This window comes from Vipera berus (assembly GCF_964194415.1).
Source record: "Vipera berus genome assembly, chromosome: 9".
NCBI lineage: Eukaryota > Metazoa > Chordata > Lepidosauria > Squamata > Viperidae > Vipera > Vipera berus.
Window position 1 is genome coordinate 20,380,366 of NC_138212.1, and position 17,847 is coordinate 20,398,212.

General features: G+C 42.1%; 1 protein-coding gene across 1 annotated transcript in view; it reads right to left on the minus strand.

Moving 5' to 3' along the window:
* Nucleotides 1-17,847, minus strand: part of ADGRB2 (adhesion G protein-coupled receptor B2) — a gene marked incomplete at both ends in the record, with an annotated part of 200,334 nt that overhangs the window by 34,277 nt on the left and 148,210 nt on the right. The window contains 5 exons of the mRNA XM_081334490.1: nucleotides 3,910-3,995; nucleotides 6,862-6,928; nucleotides 7,479-7,548; nucleotides 8,890-9,040; nucleotides 16,612-16,714. Of these exons, the coding sequence (XP_081190616.1) occupies nucleotides 3,910-3,995; nucleotides 6,862-6,928; nucleotides 7,479-7,548; nucleotides 8,890-9,040; nucleotides 16,612-16,714 (477 nt within the window). The remainder of the gene's footprint in view (nucleotides 1-3,909; nucleotides 3,996-6,861; nucleotides 6,929-7,478; nucleotides 7,549-8,889; nucleotides 9,041-16,611; nucleotides 16,715-17,847) is intronic.

The window sequence follows — 17,847 nt, forward strand, 5'->3', positions numbered from 1 at the left end:
TTCTTGGTTTGGATAGCTTAGAACCGCGATGTTTGTTTTTAGATTTAGGTACTGCCGTACAAAATTGTACACAGTAACGTTTTACTGGTAAATGACTTTCTTTTAGTTTCAATTGTAACCTAACACGGGCAAATAACTGTTTCAAACAAAAAGTAAACCATTCTAAACTCGACTGTAAAAAAAATCTATTTTTGTAACAGAATTGTCAAAGTCTGGAATATTTTACCTGATTCATAGTTTTAATTCCAACTTAACTTTAATGGATGTCACCCCATACTTAAAAGAGGGTGTGTGTGTGAGAGAGAGAGAGTAAGTGCATTAACGTGCCTATTCTTCCTGTTACACTTTAATTTTTTTCATTTTGCTCAGAGGATAGATCAACACCAGATCCCAAGGTCTGCGTTTGCGCTTCTGTTTTGGAGACCAGAAGAAGTCACTCTTTGGAAGGCTGGCCGGCTTCACAAATCCACCTGCCAATTTCTTTCTCTTAAGTTACAAGTCATCAGTAAACACATCACTCCCAGCCTTATTGCAATATGTTTCTGAAAATAAGGGAAAGGTTTGAATTTTCATGAGAATTTCAGCCTTCCGAAGGATTCCAACTTCCACATCCTGGCTAAAACAAATTTCCTCAGTTGAGATTTCACCATTGGCCAATCTGAGGTACCTACCAACAATTCCAAGCTAACATCTAAACATGGAATCCACAGGGCATAAGGGGCATCCCATGTGTTCCTGTGAGAGTTGCGTCTCACAGTCAGAGAGAAATAAGAGAAAAGCAAATCTGAAGACCGTACAGAGGCACAGATGGAAGCAGGCCAACTAGCTCAAAAGAGGGGGCCCCAAGCAATCTGTTATGTAGGGCAGGAAGGAACATGAACATCAAGAAGGTTTGAACTTCGGTTTTATAAATAGGCCTAGTTATTGAATGCCAGCTGGTGCCAACATTCTTTTGATTTATTCTTTCTAACTTTCTTCAGTAAATGCCATTTGTTCTTACTTCTTGTTTTTTTTCCCCATGAACGTATCGAAGTGACATCATCGCTGCATTTCCATCAAGGAGGTTCTCCAATTTTAGGAGTCCTCCAGGACATAGTACTTTTTTTTCTCATTCCTGCAGGAAAATTTACTTGCTGTATCTTTGAAAAACTGAGGAAGATAATCTCATGAAAAATTCTAGAAAAGGGATGCCAGTTACATAGAGGGGTTGCAAACACCTGAAAATGACATGGCTCTTACTTGAAAAAAGGCTCCTGCATGTTACCTCATCTCCCCGTAATAGCAATAGCACTTAAACTTATATACCGCTTCACAGGGGTTTACAGCCCTCTCTAAACGGTTTGCAATGTTAGCATATTGCCCCCCAGCGAACTGGGTCCTCATCTTACCAACCTCGGAAGGATGGAAGGCTGAGTCAATCTCGAGCCACGTCAGGATCGAACTCCAGACTGTGGGCAGAGTTAGCCTGCAATGCTGCATTCCAGCCACTGTGACACCATGGCTCATCCTTATTTGAAATCTTATAATCTTATTTGAAATATGTGTGGAAAATAAGGTTTTCGGTGGAAATCCACTTTTTATACCTGCTAAGGTGACTGTGTTTATATGGCACCTTTTGTGTCGTTCCTACCTTAAAATGGCAACAACCAAAATCTGAGAAGACTGTGGGTCACCAAAAAGTTTTTAAGGATGTTTTCTTACAGATAGTCCTTGACTTGTATCCAGCCATTTAGTGACTGTTCAAAAGTTACAGTGAACACCCCTCAAGGTACTTATGGCCTGGTTCCAAAGTCCCCCCCCTGCAGTCACATGACCATGTCCGGTGTTCAGCAACCGGCCCACATTTACAGCATTTTCAAGGTCCCATGGTCATGTGACTGTGTTTTATGACATTTTTTGCTGAAAACTGACAATTACTTCTTATTCTCTGCAAAAACAGCCCAGAGCAAACAATTGGTTGGCTTTACAATTGCAGCATTAGCTCTATGACTGCGGAGTTCACTTAATGACCACTGCAAAAAAATAAAAATAAAAATGCAAAAATGGATTGTGATCCTCTTTACAACTGTAACTGGTAGGCTCCAATACAGTCATAAATTGAGGACTACCTGTATTATTATTATTATTATTATTATTTTAAAAAAGCCCTGTATTACCTGCAAGTGTTATGAACAAATTGCATTGCATTTTCTGTCCCTATGTGGGCACACATATAAGATATGCTAAATATATTGATCTTCCGCCGCCAAGCGCAGTTCTATTCTAGACTTAATATAATAAATCTTCATCCAGCCCCCAAGCTTAAAATGTCTAATTCCTGGTGTTCATAAATAGCAAATGCTGGGGACGTACCCCAGAAGGACATATGCTTCTTTAACATGCAGCAATCAATGCAAGCTATTGACTATCCTCTTGATTTTAGCCCCAGATTTGGAGATAATAGGACAAGATGTGCTAACTATATTGATTTTTCACTGTCAGGCATAGTTCCACCCTACAGATGCCACTCATTTTTACCTAAATCAAAAATATAAACTGACTTCCAAGAATCCTCTTAGGAATACATTTGTCAAAGTGTCACTGGAGGCTAAAAATATTATTTTCATTAATATGAGCAGCATTTCACAAAGCTGTGGAAAGGCTTGGACGCGTTGGAGAAGGACTTGGACCCCTGCAAGTTGCTACCAGAATTCAACTGACATGAGATTTATAATGAATTTTTTTTTGGGGGGGGGAGTGGGGGAGAGTTCTACTTAATCCGATTGTTTTTGTATATAAGTAGTCCTTGACATACAATCATTCGTTTAGTGACCGTTTGAAGTTACAAGGGGGCTGAAAAAAGTGACTTATGACCAGTTCTTGCACTGACAACCATTGCATCATCCCTACATTCACTAGGCAACTGACATCTTTTTGTTTTACAACAACTGCAACATCCCGCAACGTCAGGTGATCACCGTTTCTGACCTTCCAGCTTGTTTCCGACAAACCAAGTCAATTGGGAAGCTGGATTTGCTTTTAACGACCATGATTCACTCAACATCTGCAATTGTTCCCTTAACAACCACAGGAAGGGAAGGTCATAAAAGTGAGTGCAACTCACTTCACAACTGTCTTGCTGAACAACGGAAATTCTGATCCCAACTGTGTTTGTAAGTTGAGGACTGCCTGCACCTGGTTTCCCAGATATGCTAAAAGAATCTAGTTCAAAGGGGTACATGAAATACTCTTATATTCTATTCCCTCCTTTTTCTTTCCCTTTTTCTCTCTCCTGGTGTCTTCGCTTGGTTAGACAAGAGAGGGTGGAGGAATGTGGTTGCTACTGGAATCCCAAGGTGGAAGCAGGCCAACTTGCTCAAACTAAATATAGGCTAGGCTAGGCTAGGCTAGGCTAGGACAGGACAGGACAGGACATAAGGTCTTCTAGTCCAGCCCCCTGCTCAAGCAGGAGAACCTATACCATTTCAGACAAGCAACTGTCTAGCCTCTTAAAAAACCACCAGTGATGGAGCGCCCACGATTTCTGGAGGCAAGCTGTTCCACTAGTTAATTGTCCTCACTGTTAGGAAGTTTCTCCTTAATTCCAGATTGCTACTCTCTTTGATCAGTTTCCAACCAGTCCTGCCCTCTGGGGCTTTGGAGAATAGTTTGACTCTCTCTTCTTTGTGGCAGCCCCTCAAATACTGGAATACTGCTATCATGTCACCCCTAGTCCTTCCTTTTCTTTAGACTAGCCAAACCCAAGTCCTGCAAACGTTCTTCATATGTTTTAGTTTCCAGGCCTTTGATCATCTTAGTTGCTCTTCTCTGAACTTTTTCCAAAGTCTCAACCTCTCTTTCTGTAGTATGGTGACCAAAAAATGAGTCCCTCTCTCCATGGGTCAGTGCTGAGACTGCACAGAGACTTACCCAGCTCGCTGCTTTTTGGACTTATCTGAGATACCATCTCGAGACATCAGCTTGTTAAATACGATGATCCCAATCAGCATGTTAACCTGAGTAGGAGAGAAATTTGTGATAAGCAGTGACCGGGAACTCTTTTCTTTCTAAACCATGGTTTGCTCTAAATTTGTGCGGGTGTCCAATCTTGGCAACTTTAAGATCCGCAGACTTCAACTCCCAGAATTCCCCAGCGAGTGTCAAGTCCCAGGGAAATCAGAAAATCCAGGTAGTTGAAATGAGTATAAGGATTTATTGCAGGCTTAAGCGCTCCACAAGAATCTGAATTACTAATGGTCAAAGCAAATTGGTGGTAGATACGAGACAAAGGAATTCAAAATAGGCTGGACTCAGATCTCTTGTGGGCATGAAGGGACTCATGACTGATGATACGTTTGACCTCTCCATCGGACTCAGCCTGGTCATCTCATTCAGGCTGAGGAATTCTGGGAGTTGAAGTCCACAAGTCTTAAAGTTGCCAAGGCTGGACACTTCTGCTCTATAACAAGTTCCTATAACAACGTAAAAGCCAAACACTCCACAATAGAAGGAAATCAGAGCACCAACTGTTAAAAAGGCATACTCATCCCGTTTGAGGAAAGAGGATTAGCTTGCTGACATTGCTTTGACAGGAGAAGAGAATATCAGTGAACTTCACCATTGTTCTTGTACCTTCTGAATAAGCAGGTAGACAATATATGTGTGTGAATAACATGTTTTGCATTACTCCATAATCTCTTCTGCTGTCTGCCATCTCTCTGGCTTCAACATTTAGCAGGGAAAGACATAATTTATTTATTACATTTATATGCTGCCCATCTCCTCAATAAATCACCTCTGGGGAAATTGTAAGAAGCTCTCCCCCACCCCCTCTAATAACTAAGTAAATTTTTAAAAAATCAACAAGAAATTCCAACTAAATTCTCAAAGACTTTGAGGAGAAGGAAGTTAGGAAAGGAGGGAGGGAAGGAGGGAGGGAAGGAAGGAAGGGAGGAAGGAAGGAAAAGAGGGAGGGAGGAAGTAAATTTGTTAACTAGAAAAGCTGGATTTAGTTGTATTTATGTTGGCTTTTATATCGTGGTTCTCATTAATTTTTACTACACATTTTATCACACTTTTAAGATATTATCTGTATTGGGAATGTTACAGCCCTTTTCAAACATCGAAAACAGTTTGTAACTTTATCTCCAGAGAAGTGGTGTCATTTTTATACTGCAAAAGCGGATTAAGCTAGAGAATCACGAGGTTCTTTGAGATCCTGGCTAAATGAGACATAGGGCTAAGCTATGTTTCAGTTTGGTCTGTTGAATAGGCACCAGTAATAAGGCTTCATATGGCACACTAGATAATTCAAGAGCACAATATCCACACTGTCTCTGTGTCTGATAGCCTTGATCACAGTTTCCAGGCACGGAAATGAAAACAGAAGGTACTGTACCTCTCCTTCTGAATCCAATTTGGACAAATTCTACTATGTAATGAGCATACATTTCTTTCCTCCCCCACCCCTCAAAATCTGAGGAAATGGGACACATTCTACTTTTTAGCATGACTGGCTCTTCATGCAATTTTTGGTGGCCCCAAAACTCCCCGAGGAGGGCTGTTTTTCTTCTACCAATCCAAACAACTCCTATTCCTCAGAAGACGTGAGGCCTTCTATCCTGCTCCCATCCTCACCTGGTTAAGAATTGTCTAGGGAGAGGAAAGAGCCCGGCACCAACGGGAAGAGTTAGGGACATTATCGTGCACAAGCATGAAGCCGAAGACACCAGCCTGAAGATGACGAGTGGGGCCTTGTTGAAACGTCGCCAAGACACACTCAATCTTACACGGGAAAAGACCCGAATACGCCAAGACATATGTATGTGTGTGTGTATGTATATATATATCAGTAGCGGTAAACTGATATATATATTTGTGTGTGTGTGTGTGTGTGTGTGTGTGTGTGTGTATTTACCTTATTTCCTGTTTCAGCCTAACCCAAGGCCATCAACAGGTTGTAGTCACACAGTGACAGCTCATATTTGTGTAAATTTTTTGGATTGCTAACAAAGAATTAAAGGGAGACTGATATAGCTATTTCAAACTTATTTGTTCTCATCAGTCAGCCACAACCTTCTGAGATTCGAACCTGGGCTGATTGCACATTAGGCAATTGTTCTAATCTTACATGGGAAAAGACCCGAATACGCCAAGACATCTCTCTCTCTCTCTCTCTCTCTCTCTCTCTCTCTGTATATATATATGTATATATATATATATATATATATATATATATATATATATATATATATGTATGTATGTATGTATGTATGTATGTATGTATGTATGTATGTATGTATGCATATATTCCTTAATCAAACTAAAAATATGAATCCCAGGCATATTTAAATCAGAGCAAGAAATCCAAACACAGGGATAAGGTAGAAAACGAAAACAGCTTTATTAAAAATCAACCTTTCGTTGGCTAACTACTAAGATGGTTGATTTCATCCTGATGACGTTGGTAGTTAGCCAACGAAAGCTTGATTTTTAATAAAACTGTTTTAGTTTTCTACCTTATCCCCGTGTTTGGATTTCTTGCTCTGACACACACATACACACGCACGCATGCATGCACGCACACATACACAAGTAATTTTTTTTTTATTTTAAGTGAACCTTTATAAGTCCTTGACTGTTTGCATCAGAATTGATGAAATGGAAACCCCACAGATGGGATAGAATGAGACCAGCCCGTTGTAAGCTGTGCGGAATCACTGAGAGTGAGTGGGCAGCCATATAAATCAAATAAATAAATAAATGCAAATAAATAAATAAATGCAAATAAATAAATGCAAATAAATAAATAAGGTCAAATAGAAAAAAATAAGTAAGTAAGTAAGGTCACTGGTACCCTAGAACGATCTCTTGAGTTCTTACCAGAACAATCACAGCAGCAGGGCCAACAAAGGCATACAGCAATCCTCCTTCAAGGGACAGCCAGCAGCTGGAGAGGAAAGGAAAACTCACTGTTTCAAAACCAAGCAAGAGCAGGAACAAGCATCCACAGAATTAGCATCTCGGATGCCTCCTCAAGTGACCATCCCATCTTGCCTTAGTCCCACCTCCTCTAAAGAAGAGATCCATCTTCCTGTAACTTTAATGGTGATTCTTGGAATGATCAAAAATATCTTAGGGTGTTCAGAAGACTACCTGCCAGGAATGACACCTACAAACTGACTGGTTAGGTTTTCAAAAATGAAGGTGGAGGAGATAATCGCTACAGTCCCAAGATGTGAGAGGGTGTTATTTAAAATCAGAAACAGAAAATGAGGCTCACTGGACATTGACCAGTAGGGTGACCTCCCATCCCTCCCATCCTCATCAGATGATATTTGATTTGGGTCCCTTTCCAACACGGATCTCTCTGCCTTGAAGTTCCTCCTCACCCTCACCTTCATGGAATTGACAAGCAATGGAAGTGGGGTAACTATTCAACACCTCATTAGTTCCTACTTTGCCCCCCTCCCCAGCCCTTCTCTCCCGGTGAAACCTACTAGCTGGCTGTCCCATATCCTTTGGTCCGAGTGAAGCCAACTGAAACTGCAACCACCAAGGCTGGTAGACCTGGGCAGGAAAGAAATAGAAACAAAAGTGTTTTAGGACATTGTAAGGCTGCCTGAGAAATTGTGAGAACTTTCAGGGGACGGTGCTGAAATCTTAAAAAGATTTTGGGGAAATGGGGAAATATCATGAAGTAGCGAGAGTTGGCTGTGTATGTGTGCACACACAAATACACACATGCAGAGAGAGAGAGAGAGACAGAGAGAGGGAAGGAGAGATGGGATGTCTAGATCCTGGGAATACAGCAATAGCAATAGCACTTAGACTTATACACTACTTCATAGTCCTTTACAGCCCTCTCTAAGTGGTTTACAGAGTCAGCCTCTGGCCCCCAACAATCTGGGTCCTCATTTTACCAACTGCGGAAGGATGGAAGGCTGAGTCAACCTCAAGCCGTTCATGATCAAAATCCTGGCTGTGAGCAGAGTTAGCCTGCAAGACTGCATTCTAACCACTGTGCCACCATGGCTCTATGGAGGACAGAGATCACTAAGGGGGCAGGATCCCTACAGAAATGTTTGTTTAGCCCAAGAAAGAGGGAAGTGTGAGAAAGAGACTCAAAGAAACTCTGAATTACACTAGGTATCAGCTGATCTGGAAATTGCTTTAACAGCCTTTCAAGATTCTATTTTGAGACCTTTCTAGCAAAGAAGATCATTCCCCAAATCCAAGGGGTTCTTGTTTCCTGAGTTAACTAACCTTGAAGGGCTTGACAACATGAGTGTATGCCATTTAAAAATATTGTCCCCCATCATCCTCCCCCAATCAAACAGGTTACAGGAGGAAGGATCTTGGTTAATCATCTGGAGACACTTTCAATAATACAAGAGTTTGCTACAAGAGTGATAGTTGGAGATCTTGAAGCAAAGGACAAGCCGTACTTTATTACTCTAATTCTGGATTTCCTAACTTCCTAAAGAGGTAGATTACAATCTTTGAACCTCACTGTGATTTGATGGTTTGATCCATGAGAACGTTTATGTCCCTAATGGATTATTCACTTCCTGGTTATGTTTAGACAACACGCTTAAGGTGGTTCCTAAATTAGCCTCATTTTCAGGCTTTACACAATGCATAGATCCAAAAGCTAACCTGGGCCTTGTTTCACATAAGATGCAAAGACAATCCCAAAATAAACTATGGTTAACACCAACTAAGCTTAGCCTATTGTGAGAATGCAGCTGCTGTGCCTTTTGCTGATCTGGTTAAACATACTATGCAAATTCAGCCGTCCAGTCATGAACCAAGGGCACTCTGGCCACTCAGAGTCACCCGAAGATGGGTGGCAAATACATTTGATAAATAAAATAAAATTCTAGATCAGAATGAGAATTTCTCTCTTACCCCATCCGAGGCAGAGGAAGCGTTTACGAACTAGCCGTGTTCGGATTCTGCCAATCACAGCCAAATAAGATTGCCAAGCTTCGGTCAGCACCCAACAGAAGGAAGAGAGGAAGAAGAAATGGAGGAAGGCAGCTGTCATGGTGCAGATGCCCTGGAGGAGGAGGAAAACAGCAGTCAGCTGGATGAAGAGGAGTAAAAAGCACTGACTCACAGGTGTCTGTTGCTAATGATGAGAAGAGCAAAATGACAAAGCGTGCATTGTGTGGCACAAGCCTGAAAAGGTATAGCTTGCATTGAGTTGTGGCGCATTGCAACACACATTTTGTCACCCATTCCTCTCGTCTTTCCTGCAGAGCCCTACGCATTTCCTACAGAATAAGCATCTTGCCATAGAAGGAAGTATATTTAGTAACAATCATAACAGCAATGCTATTCATACTGATTGTATCAACTAGTTTTTACAGGTAGTGCTTGATTTACGACCTTACTAGAGCCTGCCTATTACGGTCATAAGTCATGATGGTTGTAAAATATATCACCTACGTGACTGACCCAATTCTATGACTTTTTTGCAGTGAACAACCCAGCATCAAGTGAACCAATTACTCACTATAGGCTGGTTTTGCCAAAACCTGGAAGTAAATGTCTTTTTTTTTTGGTTGCAAAAATGTCATAAAACACTGTCACGTGACCACAGGATGCTGCAAACGGCCCTAAATGCAGGGTGCATCCACAATGCAGTCATATAACTGCAGGTGGGTGTTTTTTTTTCAGAACTGGGTCACAGGTATCCCCGGGGAGGACCATCGTATCTTTGAATGGTCTCTAAGTGACCAGTCGTAAGATGAGAACTCTGTATACAGCTCATTTTACATATTTGATGCAGCGTACATCTGTGGTGCAGTAATGACCATCGTGTAAGATATTTTTTTCTAACTGACTACCCTATTTCCTAACTGGTTAGCAAAGGCCATCCTTTAGTTTATAGTCAAGTCATCACTTCTAAGCCAGGAACTTCCGGTCTCAAGTTTACCATCTGTTTAGCTTCCTGAAAGCCCAGTCAAGTCCCAGATCATGTCCATGCTACGAGAGAGTTCTGGCCAAGTGCAGCTGCCAACATCTGGAGGACACATACCACAGGGAAGGCTGCTGTACATTAGGGGGCCAGTGCACCTTTCCTCCGTGAAATCCTGGGGTCCATCTGATAAACCTTGTCTTAATATTTTATCATAGAAGAACACTTCTATCACACACGCAGCTCCAACCTTTTATACAGCAGCCATAACTATCTGTAAACAGCGCGGACTATGGCTTCACCCGAGCAATGTTTTTACTTCTTTTCAGTTTTCCCTTGCCTGGTATTTGCTACTCTAACTGCATTTCTTTTCTGCTTGTTTCTGATCTCGGTAATTAAAAGCAAGTTCTCTCCCTAGCTCACAACATCATCATTATTTCAGCAGAAGAGCTGTGACATCATCTAGAACAGTGTTTCCTCAACCTGTGGTCCGCAGACCCCAGCGGAGGCCGTGATGTCCTCCCAGGTGTGTGTGTGTGTGTGTGAAGACTTGAAGAAATGTTATGATTTAAATCTTGAGTTAAGTCTTGGTGATCCGTGGCCACAAAAGGTATTTAAAGGGGATCCGTGGTGAAGAAAAGGTTGAGAACCACTGATCTAGAAAAATCAAATGGATGAATCACTGCAGCAACCCGGTGGATTGAAACAGCCATGGGAGTCACTGAGGCTGGTGGCTACGGAGTGCAAAAGGCAGGAAGGAAAATGTATTGGAGAAGGATGGCAAGGACATAATATTTCTTTTGCAAACCGGCTGCAATTGCGGGGAGTGTCTCTGGCACTCCTTAAAAAGGAACGCCACGAGAGGGAGGCTGTTCTTACAATGCACGAGCACCCTGGGCAGTGATGAAACGGTTTTGTGCCCAATGTATATATAAAACTCTCGAAGCATAATGCTGAGGCCTAGCTGTTGTTTGTTTGCAGATTGACATTTATTGAATTTAAGAGCAGGCCCTCGAGACATCATTGAGCTGAATCTCAAACCTCAGAAACAATCCACTCTGTTTTTCCACACGGGTTGCGAAATGGCTGCTTTCCCAACTCCCCCCTCTTGCATCTCCTCTGGCTTTAATCAATCAATGCTTTGATTAGACTTATGGATAGACGGACAAGGTGGCAAAAGGACATATTGAGGTCAAATCCATGCTCTGGAAAAGGAGCTGAGCCCTCCCTTATTACTGTACATGAGAGGGACACAAAATGCCTCACCGCAAGAATGTGTTCATCGGGGAAGTAAGGAACCAAAGCCAAGGTAAAGTTAGGATCATAAGCCTGGGAGGTGGTCCACTAGTCATGTGCGGATTCCTCCCAGAAGAATGGCAGCTCTCTGGTTCAGTAGACCAAGTTGAGCCTCTTGACCAACTTGGAGTCCGAGGAGGAAGACAAAGGGAAAGAAAACCCAAAAGCAACAGAACCATTTTTTTCCTTACACAGGAATCCAGTTCCAGGGTCTGTTATTGATTGCAATGTGCGAATCCAAGCCACAGGGGTTGATTCTCGGGTAAATATGTGGGTGAAGTAAGATTTCAACCAGAAATGCCTTGCCTCTGCTTTGTATCTTTATCCATTCTAGGACAGGAGATCTTTCTGGTGGCATCAGAATGTCCCAATCTGGCCAAAAGTCCCACTGACTCAGCATAGAGATTCAAGTCTGCGTAAGTGTCTGTAGTCTACTCTCTCTCTCTCTCTCACTCTCTCTCTCTCTCTCTCTCTCTCTCTCTCTCTCTCTCTCTCTCTCTCTCTCTCTCTCTCTCTCTCTCTCTCTCTCTCTTCCCTTTCTGTCTTTCTTGTCTCTTCTCTGTCTCTTCTCCTCTCCTTCCTCTTCCCTTTCTCTCTCTTCTCTCTCCTCTTCTCTGCCCCCTCTCTCTATCCTCTCCCCTCCTCCCTTTCCTCTTTTCTCTCTCCCTCTTTCTCTATCCTCTCCCTTCTCCTCCCTCACCTCTCTCTTCCCTTTCTCTCTTTTCTCTCTCCCCCTTTCTCTATCTTCTCCCCTCTTCTCTCTTCCCTTTCTCTCTTTTCTCTCTCCCCCTTTCTCTATCCTCTCCCCTCTTCTCTCTTCCCTTTCTCTCTTCTTTTCTCTCTCCCCTCTCTCTCCCCTCTCCTCCCTCTTCCCTTTCTCTCTTCTTTTCTCTCTCCCCTCTCTCTCCCCTCTCCTCCCTCTTCCCTTTCTCTCTCTCTCTTCACTTATCTCTCTCTTTTCTCTCTCTCCTCTCTCTCCCCCTGTGTCTGTGAGTGTGTGTGCCTTGCACATAGGCATCATTATCAGTGTCTGGAAACATCAAAGCTGGGTCCCACTGGATGGGCCACGCATACCTTGCTTCAAAAACACACCAGCTGCTGGGTGTAAATTGCTTTCCATGCTCCCACCATTCACCCACTTCATCAGCTATAAATGGAGTTTCGTAAAGAGACTGCAGCAGTACAATAGAACATCTCTCATCCCCGGAATACTTGTTTTATTTTATTTCATTTCATTTTATTTTTCTGCCCTTTTCTTCTCTTTTCAAACAGATTCTGCAGGAATCTGGGAAGAAAGAATGGTTCTGTAGGCGGTCTACTTTGATGGGCCAAACTGGTACAGACTTTAAGCACAGCTCTATAAAAGCCGTCATTCCACTCTTATACTTTTTGACACCCACAAAACTCTCACTTTCACACAACAGGGACAACAACCCAGAATAACCAACCCCTTTGTCTGTTTCCTGCCTTTGTTCAAATGTGGTGATGCTTTCAATTTGACAGGTACTTCCTTAGCAAGACAAATTTGGCCCACTCAAGACCACTGACAGCTCTTGGGGTGGTAGACTCATGTCCTTCCTTGCTTTTCTTGTGCTTATAATGGGCTTTCTCTGGTACAAGAAAAAATGGGTCAAGGGTATCTGAGGAACCATCTCACCCCAAAGGGACTGGTTTGCCCCACCATGCTGCCACAAGGGGCATGCTGTGGAATTCTGGCTGGCAGGGTCCAGGGAAGGAGTGTTTTTTTTTGCTTTGGCTCCTGTCCTTTGGAACATGGTGCCCCTCAAGGTGAGGTCCGCACCCATCCTTTTGGCTTTCCAAAAGAGCCAGAAGATCTGGCTCTGCCAATTGGCCTGGGGGCCCAATGGAGGGGTATCATTCTCAAAATGGCTAATAGACTAGGATAAGATCCCACCTCCTCCCCCTATGCATCCTTCTCTTTTCTTTCCAATCTTGTTAATTTGAAACCACTTTTAATGTTATTATTTATTGTTTTAAGGGTTTAGCATGTAGGTGAGATGGGCAACATATAAGTTTACTAATTAAGTAAATGTTGGAGAAGACTCTTGAGAGTTTCTTGTACTGCAAGGAGATCAGATCAGTCAATCCTAAAGGGAATCAACCCCAACTTTGTCTGAAATCGTATAGGGTTTCCTGCCTGAGCAGGGGGTTGGACTAGAAGACCTCCAAGGTCCCTTCCAACTACTTCAACACTGAAAATGGAAAAGACTTTCTATATAAACCAGAAGAAACTTGAGGAGCAAGAAGAAGAACAGACTGAAGGGAAGACAAACATATCAGGACAACTATGGGGATCTGGAATAATAGAGAGATGATTCATTAGCCCTTCCAAAAAAATGGCAACTGGATGGTCTCCAAGGTCCCTTCCAACTACTACTTCTTCTTCTTCTTCTTCTTCTTCTTCTTCTTCTTCTTCTTCTTCTTCTTCTTCTTCTTCTTCTTCTTCTTCTTCTTATTATTATTATTATTATTATTATTATTATTATTATTATTATTATTATTATTATTATTATCTGTTCTTTGGAAAGAGAGATACTGAGGTTGAAGCTCAAATACTTTGGCCACCAAATGGGAAGAGAGGACTCACTGAAAAAAAACAACCTGAGGTTGTGAAAGATGGACAGAGAGGACAGCTGGTTAGAAAGAGGGGTCAAAGAGGCCATCTATGTCAAAACTGAACAGCCCTCTCTCAACAGAGGGGGAGGGATACGACATTGTCTATCTCCAGTCTACAACACAGTCCTTTCAGCAGTTCCAGGGAAGGCTCCACACCCATTTGCACTACTCAGGTGACCCTGAGGGGACAGATAAACCTCCAAGTGGCCTCAACGACTCTCTAAAAGAATGAAAATGACCAGCTGTCTGCAAGGAGCATCAATCCTTCCATTCCCCTACCATCCAGTCAGAGCTGAAGAAGCTTCTTGGATGAGAAGCAAAACGTCTTCAAAGAAAAACAAGAAAGTCCAGTTGCCTCTTGAAAAAGCACCTTTGGGATAACTATGACCTGGATGGCTGAGAACCTCCACAGACGAAAGACGGAAGGCAAAAAGAGAAGGGGACAGCAGAGGATGAGATGGTTAGATGGTATCATTGATGCAATGAACATGAATTTGGGCAGATTCCGGGAGACAGTGGAGGACAGGGGGGCCTGGTGCGTTATGGTCCACGGGATTGTGAAGAGGTAGATGTGACAGAGCGACTGAACGACAACTACAACTAACTTAACTATCTAGCTACAGGGCAGTGATGTATTATGCATCAGGCTACCTGTTAATGAGTCAGGGTCTGTTGGAAAGAGCTGCTTCAACAGTCTTTGGTCTCCCTGTGTCAGATTAACCTGACAGAGTTACAAAGAAAAGTTGGCAGTCCTGCTGTGCTCAGGCCCAGAGTTATCACGGCAAAGGGAAGGAAGGCTTTCGTTCTTCTCCCCATAGCTGAAACTTAGCAAAGTAAGGCTTTTTTATTGCACTGGGTGAAGACTTAAATTTGCCCCCAGCAACAGAAATAAAAGCTGCAGAAAAAGGGTGCACGCACAATCGCTGGTCCTAAAAGACTGAATTTGATTGCACTGAAGAAGTTGGGATGGAAATGTTGAGAGGAAAAGGAAAACAAAAAGTAGGATACATGGGTAGCCTTGATTCTCAGAAATGGGGGTTGACCTATTTAGCACAGTTGAAAAAAAGTGTGCACATATAACGGCATTTCAGATTTGTAATTTTTTCCCCCAAAAGGGTTTTGGAACACATAGGGACACTAGTATTCATTTGCAGCTCTTTTTTCTTCTTTTTGAATTTTAAATACAAAAAAACCCTTCCTACATCTCCAATAGAGAAAAAAATGGATTGCACAGCAAAAAAGAATATCTAGATATTTTATAACAATTAAAATGAAGTAAACATGAAAAAAACAGAAGAAAAGCAAGAATAGCAGAGAAAAGATCTACATAGGAACTAAAACAGAAAGTTAATTAAACCCTTAAGCTTATCAAAAAATCTAGACCACATCAACATATTGTTTCATTTTTATCACAGAGAACTTAAAAAAAAACAGGTTAGTGAATCCATACCCTGGATCTGTTAAAGAACCTTTAAACTTCCTATAACACAACAAATCCAGTACCAAAATGTACTTCCTCTTTAAGCATTCTAAACACAAAATTGAATTTTCTGATAAATTAATTTTATTTTTTAATTGTAAGAAGCCTATCTTAAATTTGTTAATAGCTGGACCTATTGATTCTACAAAATGCTATATTCCAATTTTTCATTCTATACTTTAGATCAAAATCAATACTAACATGCATATTAATGTGTATATATATAGCATTTGTGTGTGTGTGTGTGTGTGTGTTTGTGTGTGTGTAAAACTAGACTTTTTCAGTGCCGTAAAAAGGCTTAAGATAATAACTGCTTGATACAAAGAAAGGTAGAGAGCATAATTCAATCTTTTTTTTTCTTTTCATTCTTTTTTGGTATTCTTTTTGTATTACTTTACTTTTTAATTTCTTTCAAAACTCAATCATTACTTTCCATTCAAGCACCTCTTCAAAGCAGCCATGTCATTTCTTCGATTGCATGACTGCCCAGCACCTTTGGATCTGAAGTACTGTACAACTCTAAGACATTTAGGTTTAAAACAACACAATGGAACATTGTAAATGCATTATGGTCCACAATAACTCACAAAGCTTCAGAAAAACAATAATGTGCCTTCCTCAATGCCCTGCCAAATCCTTGATTGACAAGAAAACTGCCAGGAAGGTAGACTGATAACTGGGGAAATGCTTTTATTTTCAATTAAGCTCCATCATTTTAGGATTAGGTAAAGGTAAAGGTTCCCCCGCATATGCGTGCTAGTCATTTCCGACTCTAGGGGCCGGTGCTCATCTCCGTTTCAAAGCCGAAGAGCCAGCGCTTGTCCGAGGACGTCTCCGTGGTCATGTGGCCGGCATGACTAGACGCCAAAGGCGCACGGAACGCTGTTACCTTCCCACCGTAGTGGTCCCCATTTTTCTACTTGCATTTTTACGTGCTTTCGAACTGCTAGGTTGGCAGAAGCTGGGACGCGTAACAGATGCTCACTCTGTTACGTGGCACCCGGGATTCGACCTGCCAAACTGCTGACCTTCTGATCGACAAGCTCAGCGTCCTAACCCACTGAGCCACCACGTCCCTATATTTTTAGGGATTAAATTGCTTAAATTAGAAGGCAAAATCTAGCACATTTTGAACACTAACCATTTTAGATTCCAGTTTGGTCTATTATTTTCTGACTTTCCACCAAAAATAAAAGTGTCCAATAAGGAAAATCCATAAGAAACGTCATGAAGCAGAGTACGATTAAATACGTAAGTATGACAGAAGCTTTCGGGAGGAAATGATTTTTCTCACCTTACTGAGCATCTGGGACTGTCCCACCAGGATCAAGACGTTGGAGGCCAAAATAGAGAGACAAAAATTCAGAAGAATGATGGAACGTTCAGATTTGATGAACCTGGAAAACCGAAGAGCAGGAGAGTGAGCCTTTTCGATGTATCTGGGCTTTCTTCTATCCAGGACGTGCAATATAACCACTGCTTGACCAAGGTCTTCTCTGGGATGCTAAACATCCCCTCCATGGCCAGTTGTCTTTGTTACCTTCTGGGAGAAGGTTTCGTTCTATCTGAACCAGAACAACTAGATTCGGTAATAGCTTTATGCCATAGAGCATCAACCTTGTTACTGTAATTCTCAAGACTGGAGGCTAAAACATATCGGGAACGGTTGCTGGAATTGGGTATGTGTAGTTTAATGAAGAGAAGGGCGAGGGGGGACATGATGGCAGTGTTCCAGGATCTCAGGGGCTGCCCCAAAGAAGAGGGAGTCAAGCTATTCTCCAGAGCGCCTGAAAGCAGGACAAGAAGCAATGGATGGAAACTGGTCAAGGAGAAAAGCAACCTAGAACTAAGGAGAAATTTCCTGACAGAACAATTAACCAGTGGAACAACCTGCCTCCAGAAGTGGTGAATGCTCCAACACTGGAAGTTTTTAAGAGGAGACTGGACAGCCATTTGCCTGAAATGGTATAGGGTTTCCTGCCTGAGCAGGGGGTTGGACTGGGAGCAAAATTTCTGTTGTTAAGCGATGTGGTCGCAAAGTGCAATGTCACAACACCACACTGCTTAGCGACAGCAGTTTTAGCACTTCTGGTTATCGTTGTTTAGTAAGTCCCACCCCACTGTTAAGTGCAATATCACAGGGTCACCATTTGTGAACTCAGCTCCTCCACTGACACTACTCGTCAGAAGCTGACACTCAAGGTTGCAAATAATCAGCGGGAGCACATGACCACAGGATCGGGTCATGTCATATTTACAAGCCACAAGTGCCCTTATCACAACCATATCACTCTGGAGATGACGTGACAGCCACAACTATGAGCAGTACTCATTCCATGCCATCGTAAGTTCAAAACAATAGCTGAATAAGTAGATACTAAGGGAGTACCCAGGATATGGGCTTTGTAAGGTTAAAGTTGCAGTAGGGGAAAAATTATTTTATGTATTCGTTGCCTGGTGTTCCTGGAAAATCTAAGGCCAGTCAACAATTGTAGGGTTCTTTTTTAGAATTAGCAACACTCCTCCCACA